The sequence below is a fragment of the Poecilia formosa genome, unplaced genomic scaffold, assembly GCF_000485575.1.
Source record: "Poecilia formosa unplaced genomic scaffold, Poecilia_formosa-5.1.2 Scaffold3, whole genome shotgun sequence".
Lineage (NCBI taxonomy): Eukaryota > Metazoa > Chordata > Actinopteri > Cyprinodontiformes > Poeciliidae > Poecilia > Poecilia formosa.
The window spans coordinates 4,351,900-4,368,032 of NW_006799942.1; the positions used below are offsets into that span (position 1 = coordinate 4,351,900).

General features: G+C 38.6%; 1 protein-coding gene across 1 annotated transcript; it reads right to left on the bottom strand.

Annotated features, from left to right (window-relative positions):
- paxbp1 (PAX3 and PAX7 binding protein 1) lies at positions 1 to 9,401 on the bottom strand. The gene is made up of 18 exons (XM_007555991.2): positions 8,973 to 9,401; positions 8,680 to 8,802; positions 8,255 to 8,455; positions 7,826 to 8,047; positions 7,636 to 7,736; positions 6,599 to 6,822; positions 6,173 to 6,362; positions 4,513 to 4,636; positions 3,801 to 3,903; positions 3,042 to 3,157; positions 2,760 to 2,959; positions 2,529 to 2,676; positions 2,316 to 2,437; positions 2,127 to 2,203; positions 1,971 to 2,037; positions 1,544 to 1,690; positions 831 to 985; positions 1 to 678 (listed from the first exon to the last, which is right to left on the bottom strand). Exons 1-18 carry the CDS (start codon positions 9,262 to 9,264, stop codon positions 561 to 563), a joined length of 2,730 nt encoding a protein of 909 aa, XP_007556053.1. The 5' UTR covers positions 9,265 to 9,401; the 3' UTR covers positions 1 to 560.
- Positions 9,402 to 16,133: the final 6,732 nt, after the last annotated feature.

Below are 16,133 nucleotides of genomic sequence, written 5' to 3' on the forward strand. Positions count from 1 at the left end.
TCATTTACAATCTATATTTTATTCACAGGCAAAAACACAATAGAAATATAACTTACAAACTACCAGAGCATTTTGGATGTGATGGAGGTGTTTATGGTTTAGACTGGGGTAAAAAAAACAAACAAAAAAACAGTTACAGAGCGCGAATAACTTTTACCTTTTAACACAATCAGAAAAAATGGGTCCATAGAGTAAATGTTGGCAGTCAAAAACTCAAATGGTGGAGTTAAGACTGCAGAGATAAAATATTTTCAAAATTGTACTCAAGATGACACATTTTTACTCCTAATAAATTAAGGGTTTTAAATTTCTTTTCAAAGTATACTTTCTGAGTTTGCAAGACAGAATTACATTTCGGCTTCGTGCCCAAGGGAGTTCGAGAACGCTATACATTATTTACAATATTTACAAAAAAAAGTCCTCCAATCCTGTAGGTGTAACAAGTGCTGAGTTTAAATTCATGTGCACACACACATTTTCCTAGATTTCCCCGTCGTTGGCGATAAAATGTTTAGAGCAGCACAAAATGTAGAGGAAAAATAGTCTCTGGTTGTTTTCTGTTATTTCACTTCCATGAGCTGTTTAATGTCTTTAACGCCGTGCTCTTCTGCCACGGCGATGATGTGGTCCAGGGCGTTCACGCGTCCCAACATCCTCACCACTTCCCGTACTTGCTCCCTGATGGTAGACATGGGATGTAAGAAATGCATTATAACAGCATGTAAAACACAATATAACAACTCAATTTTAACAAGGTAGTTAGATGAAACAACAATAGAAGCTATTCCAATTGAGACAAACCGTCTTCAGGGTTATTTAGAGCTACTTGCCTAGTGGTGCGCCGCTCGGTATCAGACGCTCCCACGCTGCTGCGGTGCAGCGTGTTGGCCAGGTGTGTGAGGTAGCGACACAGAGGCTCCAACTGGGGCAAGGTATGCTGGCCTTTCAGCCCAGAGAACCACTGGGCTGGCAAACACTCCATCACCTGAGAGGAGAACAGCAAATTATGTCACCAAGTTAAAAATAAGGAAAAGCTCACTACCTAATTTGTCAAGAGCTTTTCAAATGTAACTAAATATCTTTTTAAAAAATCCAATTTAAAATGAATAATGCATTTGTGCTCAATATGTGGTTTGTTTTGACATGCAATGCCTATCACGTCGTTTCAATTAAGCCAAGAAAGAAACACAGTTTAAACTCTGCATAGCAGAAAAAGGATATTCCAAATACAAATTATTTTCTTTATGTCTTTAGAAAAGAGACTTGTACACCTATAGGTTGAAACAACTAATTCTACTTATTTAATAAAGTTAGTAACATCAAATCTAATTTATTTATAAAGCACTATTTAGAGAACAAAACATTTAGGCCATTTCACATTCACATAATTTAGATTTTGTTAATGCATGTTTACACAACAATGAAAAAAACTCCACACCGGCTTCTCCCCTTCACATAATTGGGGGGACAGAAGACAGACAGGGAAAGACAACAAGTTCCAAACTTTTTTTTTTTTTTTTAATTTTCCATCTGAATTTCTCACCTTCTGGCACTTGTGCACATTCTCCTCCCCGATATCTGTGCTCTGCAGCGCAGACAAGATGTATCTGTTAAGAGTGCTGTCCAAAGCCAGATCCTTCAAACAGGAATAGGATAAGATGCCATCCCACTGAATGATGTTGCCCAGCAGCTATGCAAAGAGAGAGAGCAAAAAAGTAAAACATTGTCCCAATGTTGTTGATAAAAAGTTCAGATTTTCTGAATGAAATTAAAAAAATTGACAATTTTGCATTTTTTAGATAAAGTGCTTTTCAACACTAAAAATTTCTTTATGCTTAGTCAGACAAAAATGATAAAATTACATTCCATAATCACCCAAACCACATAGGAACTTATGAGTGAGTTAGTTTGTCTTAATATGATTTAAGAAAATAAAAACAGCATAAAAATGCCAATAAACGCATAGATACCTTTACACAAGACCAGAACTGTCGCTGGTAGAACAAGTATGCACCGCTGTTCTTATTGTCCATCACACTGCATAACAGAAAACAAGAGTTGCTTATGATGATTAGATCACCAAGAATTAAAACGAAGCTTCAAATTCTAACATTTCTCTGACGTACTTTTTAGGGTAAAGCGGAAGGAAGACATCCTCATCCAGGGTCCGTCTGGTCCGTAAGACTATTGATTTCAAAAGCTCCTAGCAGACAAAGATAAGTGAGTTAGAATCATTTTATAACACTAAGCACATGTAGGTTAAATATTTTACATGGCTGAAATAATTTGCATGGATCCATAAAAGCATCCTCTACCTGTGTGTACTGGTTGTCCCCGTGCAGCACGGTCGGGTAACCTTCAGCAAGTCTGTGAATGAAGCTCACCAGCCTCGTTGTCTGACTGCTCGACAGCGGGTCCCACACTTGCTCTGCCAGCACTGTCACAAACAACATGACACATGTTGTACTCGTTTGGCCTCGGGCAAAAATCATTTTTAGTATCCCTTGCTGCTGCACAGGATTCACTACCTGATAGCTTGGAGAGAAGAACCTTCTCTACGATAGCAGGCAGCAAGCCGATGTCCCCGTCGTCTTTTTCAAGCGTTCTGTGCTCCTCGAATCCATAAAACAGAAGCGACTCAAACCACAGCATGTACTCAAAGTTTGCACACGGCTCCTACATGAAAGTAAAAGAAATTAGAATTAAGGATCTGGTTTTCAATCCCAAAATACCATTTGGATGAACAAATGTTTCCTTACCTCGAGAGGGTTCCACGTGATGAGCTGCAGACGAACTAAAGGGTTAAAGAGCTTGGGTAAGCAGAGGCCGATGTAAGCGTCTCTGTAGCAGTCCGGGTATTCCCTTTTCCAGACCTCAAAACGGGACTTGATGCAGTCAAGAGAATGAAAGTCCTCCACCACATCCTCAAATACCTTTTTACTTTCTGCTTTGATGCGATCTGGATGGGACAAAGTGTGAGGACGGTTCATTTCTATGTTCTCTTAAATAATTGGTATTTTTCACAGTTTTGCAGAAATTACCTCTCTCCATGTTGAAGCTGGTGATGTCTGTAGAGGTTTCCTCGTCATCAGAGGACAGGCCTTCTTTATGCTCAGCCCTTTTTCCATTCTGCTCTCTTGCTTGTCGCCGACGAGTTCTAGATCCACACAGACACACACACACACACACACACACACAGAAGTAAGAACTTTAAGAGAAGTACCATAGTCACCCATTCTGCAACTTGAAATAAGTCAGTTTGACCTCTCAAGTATTTTAAAAACAATTTAACCTTCCTAAATAGATTTTTCATAGTTTTTCTAAAGTAAAAAAAAAAGCTTGCTTTAATACGCCTTCAGTTATGGTATGGATATCTGTAACATAAAATATTGCAAACTCATAGTTTTACAAAAGGAAAAAACATGTCTACAACATTCCTGAGCAAAATTTGGATGGGGTAGAATTAATCAAACATTTTCTTTTACAGTGAATGCTTTACTCCCATTTGGTTTGGTCTAACAGATCAAATGCTATATCCCCCCCCAAAACAAATTCTGAAAGTGGCTTATTATTTTTTTATTTTCTCAACTGAATTCTCATTCTCATGCCTGAAAGAGTAGAAAAGAAAAAAAATGAAGGGAAAACCAAATTATTGTCTCTATTAGTTTGATTCTTCCTCAACATAACCCTCTGAAAAATTACCCCCTCTGGTGGCTCTGGAGAGTATTGGAATCTTGGAGGTTTTTAAAGTTGAAACCAGCTTCAAACCTACAGGAAGCAAAAGAATGAAGTCGGCCTACCTTCTTGCTTCTCTTTCAGCTATCCTCCTCTGCCGACTGTTCTCTTGGTACGCAGCACGGTCTCGACCGAATGAGTCCAGACTGGGTGCCATGACTGCTTTATCTGAAATAAAAAAGGGTGAATGTTAAAGCCTGAACTGAATAGTGGAAAAAAAAAAAGCCCCTTGAACTTTTTTTCCTATTTTGGGATCTAACCATAACAAGATAAGCTAAATGTGTCGAAAATAAAAATGTTAATGCATGATAAAAGTAATAGTCTGGTCATTTTAACTTACAAAGCAAGCTAAAATATGTGAACCTTCCAATTCTTTCAGTATTTGCAGCAATAAGCTCAATCTGTCCAAAACTTTGTGTAGCATTTCTTAAAACTTACCGTGCTGCAACTGCAGACATGTTACAGAACATTATGTTAACCTGTTAATCAGAAACCAATGCTGTTTGACATCTTTATTTTGTTGCTCTTTACTTGAGGCAAGTTAAAACATCCAGCCGCAAAAGTCAGCAACTCAGAAAGGTCTTTTCCCATCGTCATACATGCTCAATCACACAAATCATCAATCACTTAACTTTAATCATATTCCCAAGAGTACTGCAATGTGTGCAGAATGGAGCAGGAATGTGAAAACACACACACGCAAGCATACACTCAGATATAAGGGAAACTAACGAGGCCGTTTCAAATAAATCATAAAAACCTTCAAGATGGACTGACTTGAAAGGCTTGCAAACTCCGACGATTCATCTTTAATATCATCCTGTCTTCTCTGGACAAGCCGTGCAGCCCGTTGCCTTAGTAACTGGTGCATGGCAGCCTCCAGCTCCAGGACAGCAGGCACCTGAAAGATATGATGCTTTCTGTGACCTCTGACCCAGCAAAGTTGGGACTCCGAGTCAGTGGGGCTTCTTTGGTCGGACAACTTAAAAGACACGTGATGGGCAAAACATTGCTGGGAAAAAAAGATCCTTGGAGTAAAAAAAAAAACAAAAAAAAAAACTAAATTATTCTTAGAGCTGACTCCATCATGTTAACCTTGAATGTTGTAGACTGAAGTTGAAACAAGAGTGAAATGCAGAAGATACAGAAAGCAAACCATTCTATTACAGACATTATATACTAAATGAGAAGAACAGAACATGGTTTCAGATCCATTCATCAAAATCTTCTGTACACTATGAGCTGAAATCTGGTGCTGCAAGATCAAGGTTAAATTATTCTGTCTGGACATGCATGTTGTTGTAAATATATTAGAGATGCACCAATCTCAGATTTTCGTTCTCCGGTCTTTGTAAATCATGCCGATCTACAATTTGGCCAAATCTGACTTCTCCCTCAGACCTTCATACCACAAGCAGCCATTAAAATTTTACATGATGGGCTGAGACAACGTCATGGCGTGTTAGAGAGCAGTTGCTGAAAAACAAGCTTTACTGTTATTTAAGAAAGGATTAAATGTTTGGAGTTGAAATGATTAATTTTCTTTAGCATCTTAAATTAGCCGTTAATGCAATTAGCGTTACTAAAAATGCAGTTATTATTTGAATTCCCAAGAAAATATTGACTACTAACCTAAGATTCTCAAAAGGTCGCCAAACTTACCAAATCATGTACGTTTAAAAATAGAAAAAAAAGTTAATATCTCAAAAGGTTAAAACTGAGCAGTTTTGCTGTACTCCTTTCAGCCTTGCTGTTGTCTGCTGAAAATGTCACTCTCTTGAAACCTGAATAAACCAGATTTGCTTTGAAGAGTAGTAGAAGACATTCATTTTAAATGGATTCTTACACCTTTGGGCATCCTCTGACAATTTTGAAAACCTCACACGCTTTGAACCACATTCGCTCAGAACCAAGATTCAAAATGAAGAGTGTTGCTGTCAATGCACATGGCTCTTAAGTACATATACATGATGCAATAAATGACTGGAAAAAGATGTGTGAGTTTCTAACTGGATAGTGAGAAACTCACAAATCTAACTGTGACCTGAATATGACCTGACATATTTTGCCTCTAGGCCATTTCACATGTACGGTCAGGGACAGGTAAGCTGGAAACCATATAAATCCGGTCAACAGACAATTTCTCTGTGCATCTCTAAAATTTACAAAGATTTATCTTGAATGCATGAGATATTTTCATTTCATTCTACAAATCTGTACTCATCTCTTTTTTTTCCTGATATGAATGAGCAGACATTCCCCAATTCACTACATTCTATTGTATAAGAAAAGTACTTTTTTTTTCCCATGCTGCATGTGGATTACAATTCAATTCATTTTTAAGACTGCATTCGTTTAAAATTCACATAAAAAGTTCCCAGATTACAGACACAAAACAGCAAGCAGCTTATCAAACTGCAGATAAATTCTCCCTTACCTTTTCACTGAAACACTCAAGCAAGTCTCCAACATACCCTCGCATCTCTTGCAAGAATTTATATCGATCTGCATTATCATTGGATGAACCCTCAAGCTGCTGGATGGTGCTCTCAGAGGCCTCTAGCTCATCTCTGATCTGTTCGTAGCGTTTGATGTTCGCGTTGTGGCCTGCATGCATTTGGTCGAGCCTAAAGACATGAAATACAGGGGGAAAGAAGAGTTAAGGGTGAGTGAGACAAAGAGAGAGAGAGAGACAGTCAAAAAGAGACCAATCTAAACTCATAGTGGAGACATATTTTTTGCCTCGTGGCCATTTCACGTGTAGACAGCTTTGCTGGGTCATCAGGATCAACGCACATTGAGAGGGCAGCGGGTGAGGTGAGCACTGATATTAGACGTTGTGGCAAACTCCTGCAGAACCTACCTATCCTGCAGGCGCTTCTTTACCAGATCAATGGACACGGGGGTTAGATCACAAATAGGGGCCCCATAGCGAACAGAACCGTTGTCAGAGAGGCTGGGTATCTTTCCAGGCTGTGGAGCCACTGAACTGTAGGTGAAAGGCATACTGTAGGAGGAGCCGTAGGGCTGAGTCTCATAGCTGTTTTGGTAGTAGGCTGTGCTGTCCTCTGGCTGACTGCTTTGAACCTGACCAACAAAAATAAAACATAAGCTTGATTAATATCACTGCTAAATTAAAAAGCAACAACAGATAAAAAAAAAAGAAAAAAAAACGACGACGTCGCAATGGTTCATACACACTTTTCATGCCAAGATACTTTTCCAGGAGTAAATTAGCTCAAAGTTCTCAGTTCACTTTTGGGTGATTTTTAAAGTACAAACACAAAAGTTCAAACTAAATTATTTCTATTGTGAGGTCAGGCCTTAAAAACGAAAACTGTAAAAACCAAGAAAGAAGCTTACAAGTAACATAAGAGAAGAAAGAACAAAAGTAAAAGGAGAGAGGGGAAAATAAGTTGAGGAGAAGAAAGTTAGGGAAGAAAGCAAATGGAAAAGGGGGAAAAAATGACAGAATGAAGCAAGAGAAAAAGAAAGAAACTAGAAATGAATAGATGCAGTGAAATAAGGAAGGGAAAAAGGAAGAACAAAATTAAGAAAGAACAGAAAAAAAGAGAGACGGGAAGGATACGTTTTTTTAAAAATAGAATTCTTTCCATACTTTTTAAAGCAGTGTAGAAATATTTCTACCAAATTTTACAATCAAATATTTCCAAAATCAAGTTTAATCTTTCTATCACATTTCACAATAAGTATCTAACAAAGAAACAGACAAATTTTGTTTCTCTAATTGAGAACCATTTCACCTGTTAGTGGAGCGGGCTAAAAAGCTCAAGGAATTAAGATGCCACTGCAACTCAAGATTTCCAAAACGATGCACATAATTTCAAAAACCCAACATGAAGTCAGAATATTTCACTGCATGTGAGGGATGCTGCTCACCTGGGGAATGCTGATTCCTTTCCTAATCTGTTCTTGCTCCCAACGGCTTACTTCCTCATCTTGACCTGTATCCAGTGCTTCGTCATCGCTACCCTCAATACCTGCGCACATTTGGAGAGGAAATCCACGTCAGCCGATAGCAATAATACGGGCAAATGTATTTGCAAAATTCAACACTTCATGGCAGTACCTATCTCTTCAGCAATCTTCTGCCTCTGACTTTTGTTCTTGACACCACTGAAGCGGATCCTCTTCTCGTCTTCATCTTCATCATCGCTGCAGTCCCTGTCCTCTTGCGTCATACGTTTCTTAGAAGGCTCGGCCTCCACCAGAGGAGCTTCCCCTCCAAGCTCTCTCGCTAGCTGCCGACGCTTCCTTGCAGCGTGGATGAATGCTGCATCGGGGATCTCTCCTGAGGGTAGAATCAGGAGTTATTAGGTCGTCAGCACTTGCGCACTTATACATTCGAATACGGTAACATTTTTCAGGCTGTGAGTTAGTGAGGGACTTAACTTAAAAAATATGACAGCTAACTCCATGTGAACCAGCTAAACCAAAGAGTGCAGACCAAACTGTGGAAAAGATTTTTGAAGAGAAGGTTTTGAAATAGGAAGAGTACCTGGCTTCAGGCTAGTGAGGGATGACAGTGTGTTGAATGATGATCCCACGTTCCTGCCCCTGGACAGTTGACCCTCTTGGGCTTTTGCTTCTTCGTTCTGTTCATCTCCACTCTCCACTTCCATCTCCTCCTCTCCGTGTTCACTGTTGCCTCTGCTGATAGCCTCCTCTTTCACAGTAAACACAGGCTGAGGGGGAGCGTCTGAGGAAATACATGCGTCAAATGGTAATCTTAAAGGAAAAGCATCTTTTGACTGCACCATATTTATTACTACAGCAAATTTGTATATATTCCAACTTGCACTTGAACAATCTGTGAAAGCAGAAACAATCTAGAGCAGGGATACACAAGTACTGACGCGCTTCAATTTTTCTGCGGGCGGATATGATCTCGTGATGTTGCAAATTAATAACAGTGAATCTCACCTGATTTGGTTTCCTGTTTGACATTTCCCGATTTCTGCAAATCTTCTTTGTATTCTTTCTTCAGCTGCTTGACTATCTTCTTGCTGTGGTTGGGTTTCTTCACTCGGAACACCTCGGATCCCTCTGTTAACATAACCAGACAGACGAGGACGAGGACGAGAACAGTTTACAGGAAGGGAATTCATTAAAAAAACGTGACTGCACAATCTAGTTTCGTGTTGTAGCTATATGAAAAAGGTTCAAAATCGCTTCAGTGGCTAAGGTTGAGTGGTTAGCTACTTTAGCACAGTTACCTTCGTCATCGTCAAAACTCAGCAAGCTGGCTTTAGTGGGAGGAACTACCACTGGAACCTCTTTGCACTTCTTTTCCTTCTTCACGGGTCTCATGATGTTCAGGTTTGACAGAAAGCCGTTATTGAAACAGTTCTCCTCGCTGCTTGGAGCCCCGCTGGTCTCAATGAACGGGATTTCAACCACAGGCCCGAAAGAGGTGGGCGCAAAAGACTGCGGCTGGCTCTCCTCCAGCTCATCCTCGTCGGAGTCATTCCTCCGCCGCAAGTTAGCTCGTTTCGCCCTTTTGAACATTATGTTAATCCCTTAAGGGAAAAAAGAGCATAACGCAACAGCCGGACAATGCAAACAAAGCTTATAAAACAGAGATATCAAATGCACACTGCATGGCGGCCATTTTCTGTCTGAGTACTCGCTCGTTTTTTCTTCATTGACAATAAAAGTGGTACACAGCTGATCTTAGGGAGATGCTGCCATCAAGCGGGCACAATTGTAATAGGCGCTTGATACAGACGCCCAACAAACATGTTTCGATGTTTTTTACTTCGTAGAAAACCAACAGAAACATGTTGTGATTTTTTTTTTCTATCAAATGGCCTTCACTAAAGCTACTGCCCTAAGAAACCAACAAGGGCAAAAATCTGAAGTGAAAGTTAATAATAATACGTATTTGCATATATATGTTAATATATTTTGCTCCTCTAGCACGGATCATTAATGGGTTGACACAGGGCTTAGTGGTGTTGATGCCTCGATAGTGAAAATAGCTTTGTAAATTAAAGCACCATCAAAGACGTAGCTGGAGTAAAATTTTGATTAATTAATGAGAAGATGACCTTTCAGCCTTAATGATGATAATTGGTGATAAATAGCTTTCAATTAAAAATAGCATTTGAATTTTAATACCTCAGAGACCTTATTATTCCTTTCCATCTGTAAATCTAAAATGTATTAGTATTCTGTTGTAATGGAAGGACTGCAAAAACAGAAGAATCCATATCCTGTACTGTAATGGCATTTGCTAATAATACCTTGAAAATATTGACCAGGAACCTGGTGTTACCATACATGAAATAAAATGAATGATCCATCATTGAAGACAAGCACAAGTCAGTAGCAACCAGAATGTCCTTGCTGAGAAAGTAACACTAAGATGACTTTTGGCTCTCTCAGACAGTTGCAATATATATAAAAAATACAAAATTAAAGACAAAGAAAGAACAAGCTCATTATTTTAAATGTATTCACAAAGTGTAAATGTGGAACATAGCCAGCACATTAAACACATTAGCAGTCATTTAAGGAGAAGAGATCCACTGTCAAAAATGATTCCTAGCCACACTCACACTAAAGGGCAATTTAAAGAAACTTATTAAGCAGACATGCATATTTTTGGACTATGGGAGAAGTCCAAATCCATACACATACACATACACACAAGACAAAGATGTAAGTCCTTGCAGAAAGGTTGCAGACCAGGTTTTGAAACCAGGACCTTTTTGCTGTAATGTAATACTGTTAATAACTGTATAACTACATAGCTAAAATCTAGCTTGAACTAACCACTTAGCTGATCAAAGGCAAATGTCATCTCAAGTTATTTTTCCCCCTGTATTGTCAGCTAAGTCGTAAGTATTATCAGGTACATCATTTCTCATTTTATCTTGTGGGAGAGGTTTAGTAAAATCTGATCCGGTTCTTGTAGTGATCAAATAGCTGTTTTGTGTCTGATCTCAAACTCAACAAACTGGATTACAATTTTTTTATCCAACATTTTGTGTACGCAAACCAATATCAGTCACAGCGGCATATGTTACCCAGCAATTTTTAAAATGTGCTTTTGATTAAATCAGGTGCAGTTGAACTATACTCTTGAGTCTTTTCGAAAAGTATAATGTAATGTTTTTTGCACCAGTAATGTGTGTCTGAAACTGTTTGAAACAAAAGATGACAAAAGAAATGCAACTAAAATATTTAACTATCCAATAACTTGCATATTTGGAAAAGTGGCACCAGTTTGGGTGTATTCTATGGCATTCAACTCTTGATTCTGGAGGCTGGCGCCATTAACAGTGCCTTGGCCTTGACCCCAAAGGAAAAAAAAAAAAACACATGTGAGATGTGATGTTCTTTTGTATTTTAAACAAAACGTGCAGTTAATCTAAAAACCACTTGGAGGCGCTGCACCCCTTTGCAAGCAGAAAAGAAATGTGTTTAATTTGTGGCCAAGGTATGCTCATAGTTCACTAAGGTATACTGAGGTATAAATGCTAATGAAATACAATGACATTTCCTGATCCAGTGAATCTGAATCAAGCCAGAATGAATACAGATGACATCAATATTGTCTTCTCAAATGTTCATCACGTCGTTCCCCTTGTTTTTAACAAGAGGCTGTAGCTTTGTATCAGATGAGTATTTGCATATGAAGGAATACAAGTCAAGTTTTGCTAGTTATATATCACACACTGCTTACCTGCTCCTGAGAGCATGGGGGAACGTGATCAAAGAAAGAAAGAGCCTGCCTGTCTTCTTTACGGAGTGACAGGAATCATGCTAAATTGCTCCCAATGGATGTGGTAATTGTAAAAGCAAAGCTATAGGAGCTGCACTTTCATTTGCAGCAGTGGAACAAGCATCAGGGTTGAATAACCGTACTTATTAAATACCCACTTGGTGTCACAGGGGTAACAAAGAGAGAAAAGAGAAGAAAATAGATGTTCTAATGGAAATACAAGAGGATCACAACCTTCACCTTTCACAGAGGGTCTCAATTAATGCAAGCCTATGAACATTAGTTTAAACAAAATGAAGGCATAATTGAGCACTTTTCATCGTGTCAGCCGTGTGTATGTTAGCTTTTCTTTTTCTAATGGCATCAACTATTTTGCATGTAGGTACTGACTCCCACTCACTGCAGCTATTACTTTGCTTTTGAAACCAGCGAACAGCACAGCATCACAAACGCAAGGGCAAAGCTGCAGAAATGCTGGGTAACTAATTATGCTTCTATCTAAAAAGGATCAAGATTCACTCAGGTAATTTTGGTTTAAGCTCTCTAAATCCCTTTTGCTTGCACGATGCATTATTTCTCCTTCTGTAGAAGAGAAATAATAAGGACACATGCAGGATATGCTTGGCCATTCTATAACATACTCATTACAGTATGAACTCAAGTAAGTAATGCTTGGAAGTTTTTGGCAATTGTTCAGGGAGAGGGACAGGTAGATAAAAGGACGGAGCCAGTGTGGAACTGGGGTGATGTGCTCTATTTTCCTAGTTTTAGTGACAATGTGAGCTGCTGCTGATTGACTTTTTAGGGAGACCTGTGAAGACACTGTTGCAGTAATCAATTCGACTAAAGACAAACAAATGGATGAGTTTCTCAAGATCTTGCTGGGACATTAGTCCTTTAATCCTGGAAATTTACTTCAGATGATAGAAGGCTGACTTTGTAATTGTCTTTATGCGTCTCTGGAGGTTCTGGTGTGGGTGCATCATGACACCCAGACTGTGGGCCTGGTTAGCGGTCTCTAGCTGCAAAGGCTAAAGCTGTGTGCTGAATCTCATTCCTCTTTTGGTCTGTTTCTGTTCAGCTAAACAAAGTTATGGCAATAAACAAATAAATAAATGAACATGGCAACTCCTTTCCTAAATGTATTCATTAACTTGCAAAATGAAGTGCAAATTGCAAAAAATGTCTCAGAACAGAAAGAATCAAATATGGCCAATGGAGTCAAAGACAAGTGAGCCTCAAAGTTAATATTCTGCTCAAAGTTTGATAACATTTGGGCTTGTTTCATCTCTCACACAAACTGTGGATCTCTACAGCTATACAGATATTAACTGATTTGAATCGGTGTTAATTGATAAATGGAGTTTTTGTTTTTTAAGTCAATGACAATGTTTTGTTGTATTTTCATTCCACCCCAAAGAACAGATCAAATGCATCATAGCAAGTAGGATTGTCATGACAGCAAATTTTTCTGGACAATAAATTGTTCCAGAAGTTATTACGATAAACGATAATATTCCTTATTGCGATCACATTCTCAAACATCAGTAAATTTTAAATTGTAATGAAACTGAATTTTACTGGATATTTTAGATATCCAAGAAATAAACAAAGTAACAGAAATAACAAGTGAAATCAATAATGAAGTCACCATAAACAAATTTTTCCTTCAAGTTAAAGGATTAGTTCAGAACACTGAACCAGACTGAAACCGTTTCTCATCCAGTCTTTGGTAGAAACAGAGAGAGATGCAAGGAAAGCGTCAAATCATGCAAATGAAAATAATTGAGTTTGTTTTAATTTATCATGTGATTAACTGAAAAATCTGGGCTACAGCAGCAGAAAACCTCACTGGTTGCAACTCATGTCAACTGAAAACAAGAAATTGATGTTGGATTGGGAAACTTTTGCATGGTTAGATGAGTCTTGACTTCAGCTGTAACATTCAGGTGATGGTTCTGGGTTTGGCATGAACAACATTAAAAGTGTGTACTAAGTGTGCTGATGATGGGTAGATTTATACTAATGTGGAAGATATTTTCTTAGCAAGTTTTTTTTTTTTTTTTTTAATGGGGGTCCATTAAATCCAAGCAAAGCTAATATACTGGTGTATGAATGTGTTTCTACATGTTTCCTTTCATGTGCTTTTTATCTATTTTTTTTTTTAACAACTTTTAAGGTACCAAGAAAGTCTCCAGATGTTTTAATATTTATGCAGAGACATCAAAAACTCTACAGGCTACACACAAAACTTCACTGTAACTGATTTGTTTGTTTGAACACAAGCTGCTAGATCACAAATGAACCCAAGGGCTCAGACAAAGAAACACAGCATGCCACAGAGTGCACACGCCATCTCCAGTGCTATTTGTAGAGGTGTTTTGATCATCGAATAGTATAGCTCATTTTCTCATGCTGCTTGATGCATTTTGTGTACATGTGACAGCTGTTCTATTTGAGTGTGGCAGTGGGAGTATTTGCATATTTCTTCTTGGCCTTCCATGGCTGCTCTTGTCACAGAGCAGAGCTTACTGTGTCTGACAGCGTGAGTTGATTACGGCAGAGTTTGTCTTAAACGCTAACCCGCTATCATGAATACGCAGTGACCTCCAACTGCCTCCTTCATGCGTTAGAATACAAGTTGACATTATGCATTTTATGCTTCTTTGCTACGCTCTTCCGCCATTCTCTTCAGCTGTCGCCCTTTCTTACTGACTTTACCCATTTCCTGAGCAATATATATTTTTTTTTGTGCTGCTCCATAAAACTGCAGATGGAAGTGATAAGCATAAACTTTAAAAAGAAGTATGAGGGGGAAAGTTCTGTGAAACTGCTGTGTAAGCAACATCGCCATTCCTGTTCTCAAACCCTCCTCCCTCTCTTTCTTTCTTTCTTTCTTAGCCATCATTTAAGATAACATCAAAATGTGATCACACGGTGACTATCAGGACTTTTGCTCACATCCATGTTTGCCTGATTCCATTCACACACTCTAACTCCTTCAGAGTTTCAACTAATCTGCATTTGTGTTTGATCTGGTAGAACTTTTCCTTTCCAGCAGCTTCTCTCCACCCGGCATCAAATTTCTGCTTAGGTTTTAAGAAAGACGACGCATCCTAATCTGTAACCTTTGACAAGGGAGAAACAGCAGCCTCCTTACGAGACTCCGCAATGAGAAGTTCCCCCACAGCACCTGTGAGGGATGCAGACTGAGACTTAAAGTGGAAAAACAGTCTGGAGGAGATAAGGTACCTGATTAAAGTGAACACAGGGAGGAAATGATGATGTTTAAACTCACTTTGAAGCCTCAAACTGGTAAATAAATGATGTGCTCAAGAAGACTCAAGAAACGGCTGTGGTTCGTACACCTGCGGCTCAATGCTTAAATATTCATTTCCTGTCAAAGTCACACACACACACACATTTTAGGAATGTGCATGTAGCTTCTAGGAGTGAGTTTAAATTTTACAGAGGCAATATTGAATTAAAAAAGCTTTGCTGCACACAAGCTGCCGATGAGAAATGAATAAAAGGAATAAAATGTGGGGTATATTTTACCTTCTAATTATAAATTCCACACATCTTTAAAATTCCCTCATCAGTGGATGGCATGCAGCACAAGAAGCAAAAGCCCTCTGAGCTTTTATCAGCTCTCTTGCATTTCTTTCATCCGTGCTATACCAGTAATGGCCCTGAGATTAGTGCCGGATGTGTTACCTAAACTTCTCATTTGGCAGGAAAGGAGAGTGAGAAGACTCTTTTTATTTATTTATTTACTCGTTTCAAAAAACGACTGCGGCTGAAAGAAAAGCTAGACAAACATGCAATTCCTGTGAAAATGCAGTGTGAATATTTTTGGTGAAAACTGTAGAATAACTTGAAGTCAATTGCAGAAATGTAAGAAATGAGCAAACTGCATATGGAAAAACTGTTCAAGAGGAGTGAAAACTTTTAGATAATGCAAAAATCCCCACTCTAAGACCATTTGAAATTGCTGCAGAACATTGCTTTCAAACCTATACTGTCAGGTCATTACGGAGCCCTCTAGGGGACATGGGGAAAAAACTTTTCTTTTGTGTTACCTTGCAAAACTTCTACGTTCCCTCGCAATACTTTTGTGTTACCTCGCAATATGCTTACTGCAATATTTGCTGGTCTATTTTGTACACTGTCACAAATGTCAATTTAAAATTTCAAATGCAGCAGTTTATAAGGTTAAAAAAAAAAGCTAAAGTTAAAGCTAGTTGAAATACTAATGATAGCATGTAGGCTATCACTAGCAAGGTGACCTACAGTAAAATACCCCATACAGTGTGAAAAAAATGGTGCAACCCAGGCCTTGATCGGACGTTATTTTATCCACGACCAGATTGGCAATATGTAACCAAATGGCATCTTTTTTTCCCCCAGAGGTTTTTAGAGAGTAGATTTGAATTCATTTTCTTTCCACTGGCATGCAAATGTACCAAACCACCACAAATCATCCTAAAGCAAGAGAGACTCCATTCCATGTATTTTAAAACAACTATTTTACTAGTTTGTTGTCTCAGTCTTTCTTTATACTTCACTCTGCTAATTGATAATTGTGTCAGACTGCTCATTAGACCATCTCCTTTAAAACTGCTTGACTTTGTATTTACGCCCTTTC

What these genes read in the sequence shown, in the direction of transcription:
- paxbp1 (XM_007555991.2), bottom strand. Translation starts at nt 9,264, where the DNA reads ATGTTCAAAAGGGCGAAACGAGCTAACTTGCGGCGGAGGAATGACTCC. An exon ending in AAGAAGCGCCTGCAGGATAG is followed by an intron (nt 6,363 to 6,598) that starts GTAGGTTCTGCA and finishes TCATGTCTTTAG; the next exon opens with GCTCGACCAAATGCATGCAG. An exon ending in TTGAGTGTTTCAGTGAAAAG is followed by an intron (nt 4,637 to 6,172) that starts GTAAGGGAGAAT and finishes CATATCTTTCAG; the next exon opens with GTGCCTGCTGTCCTGGAGCT.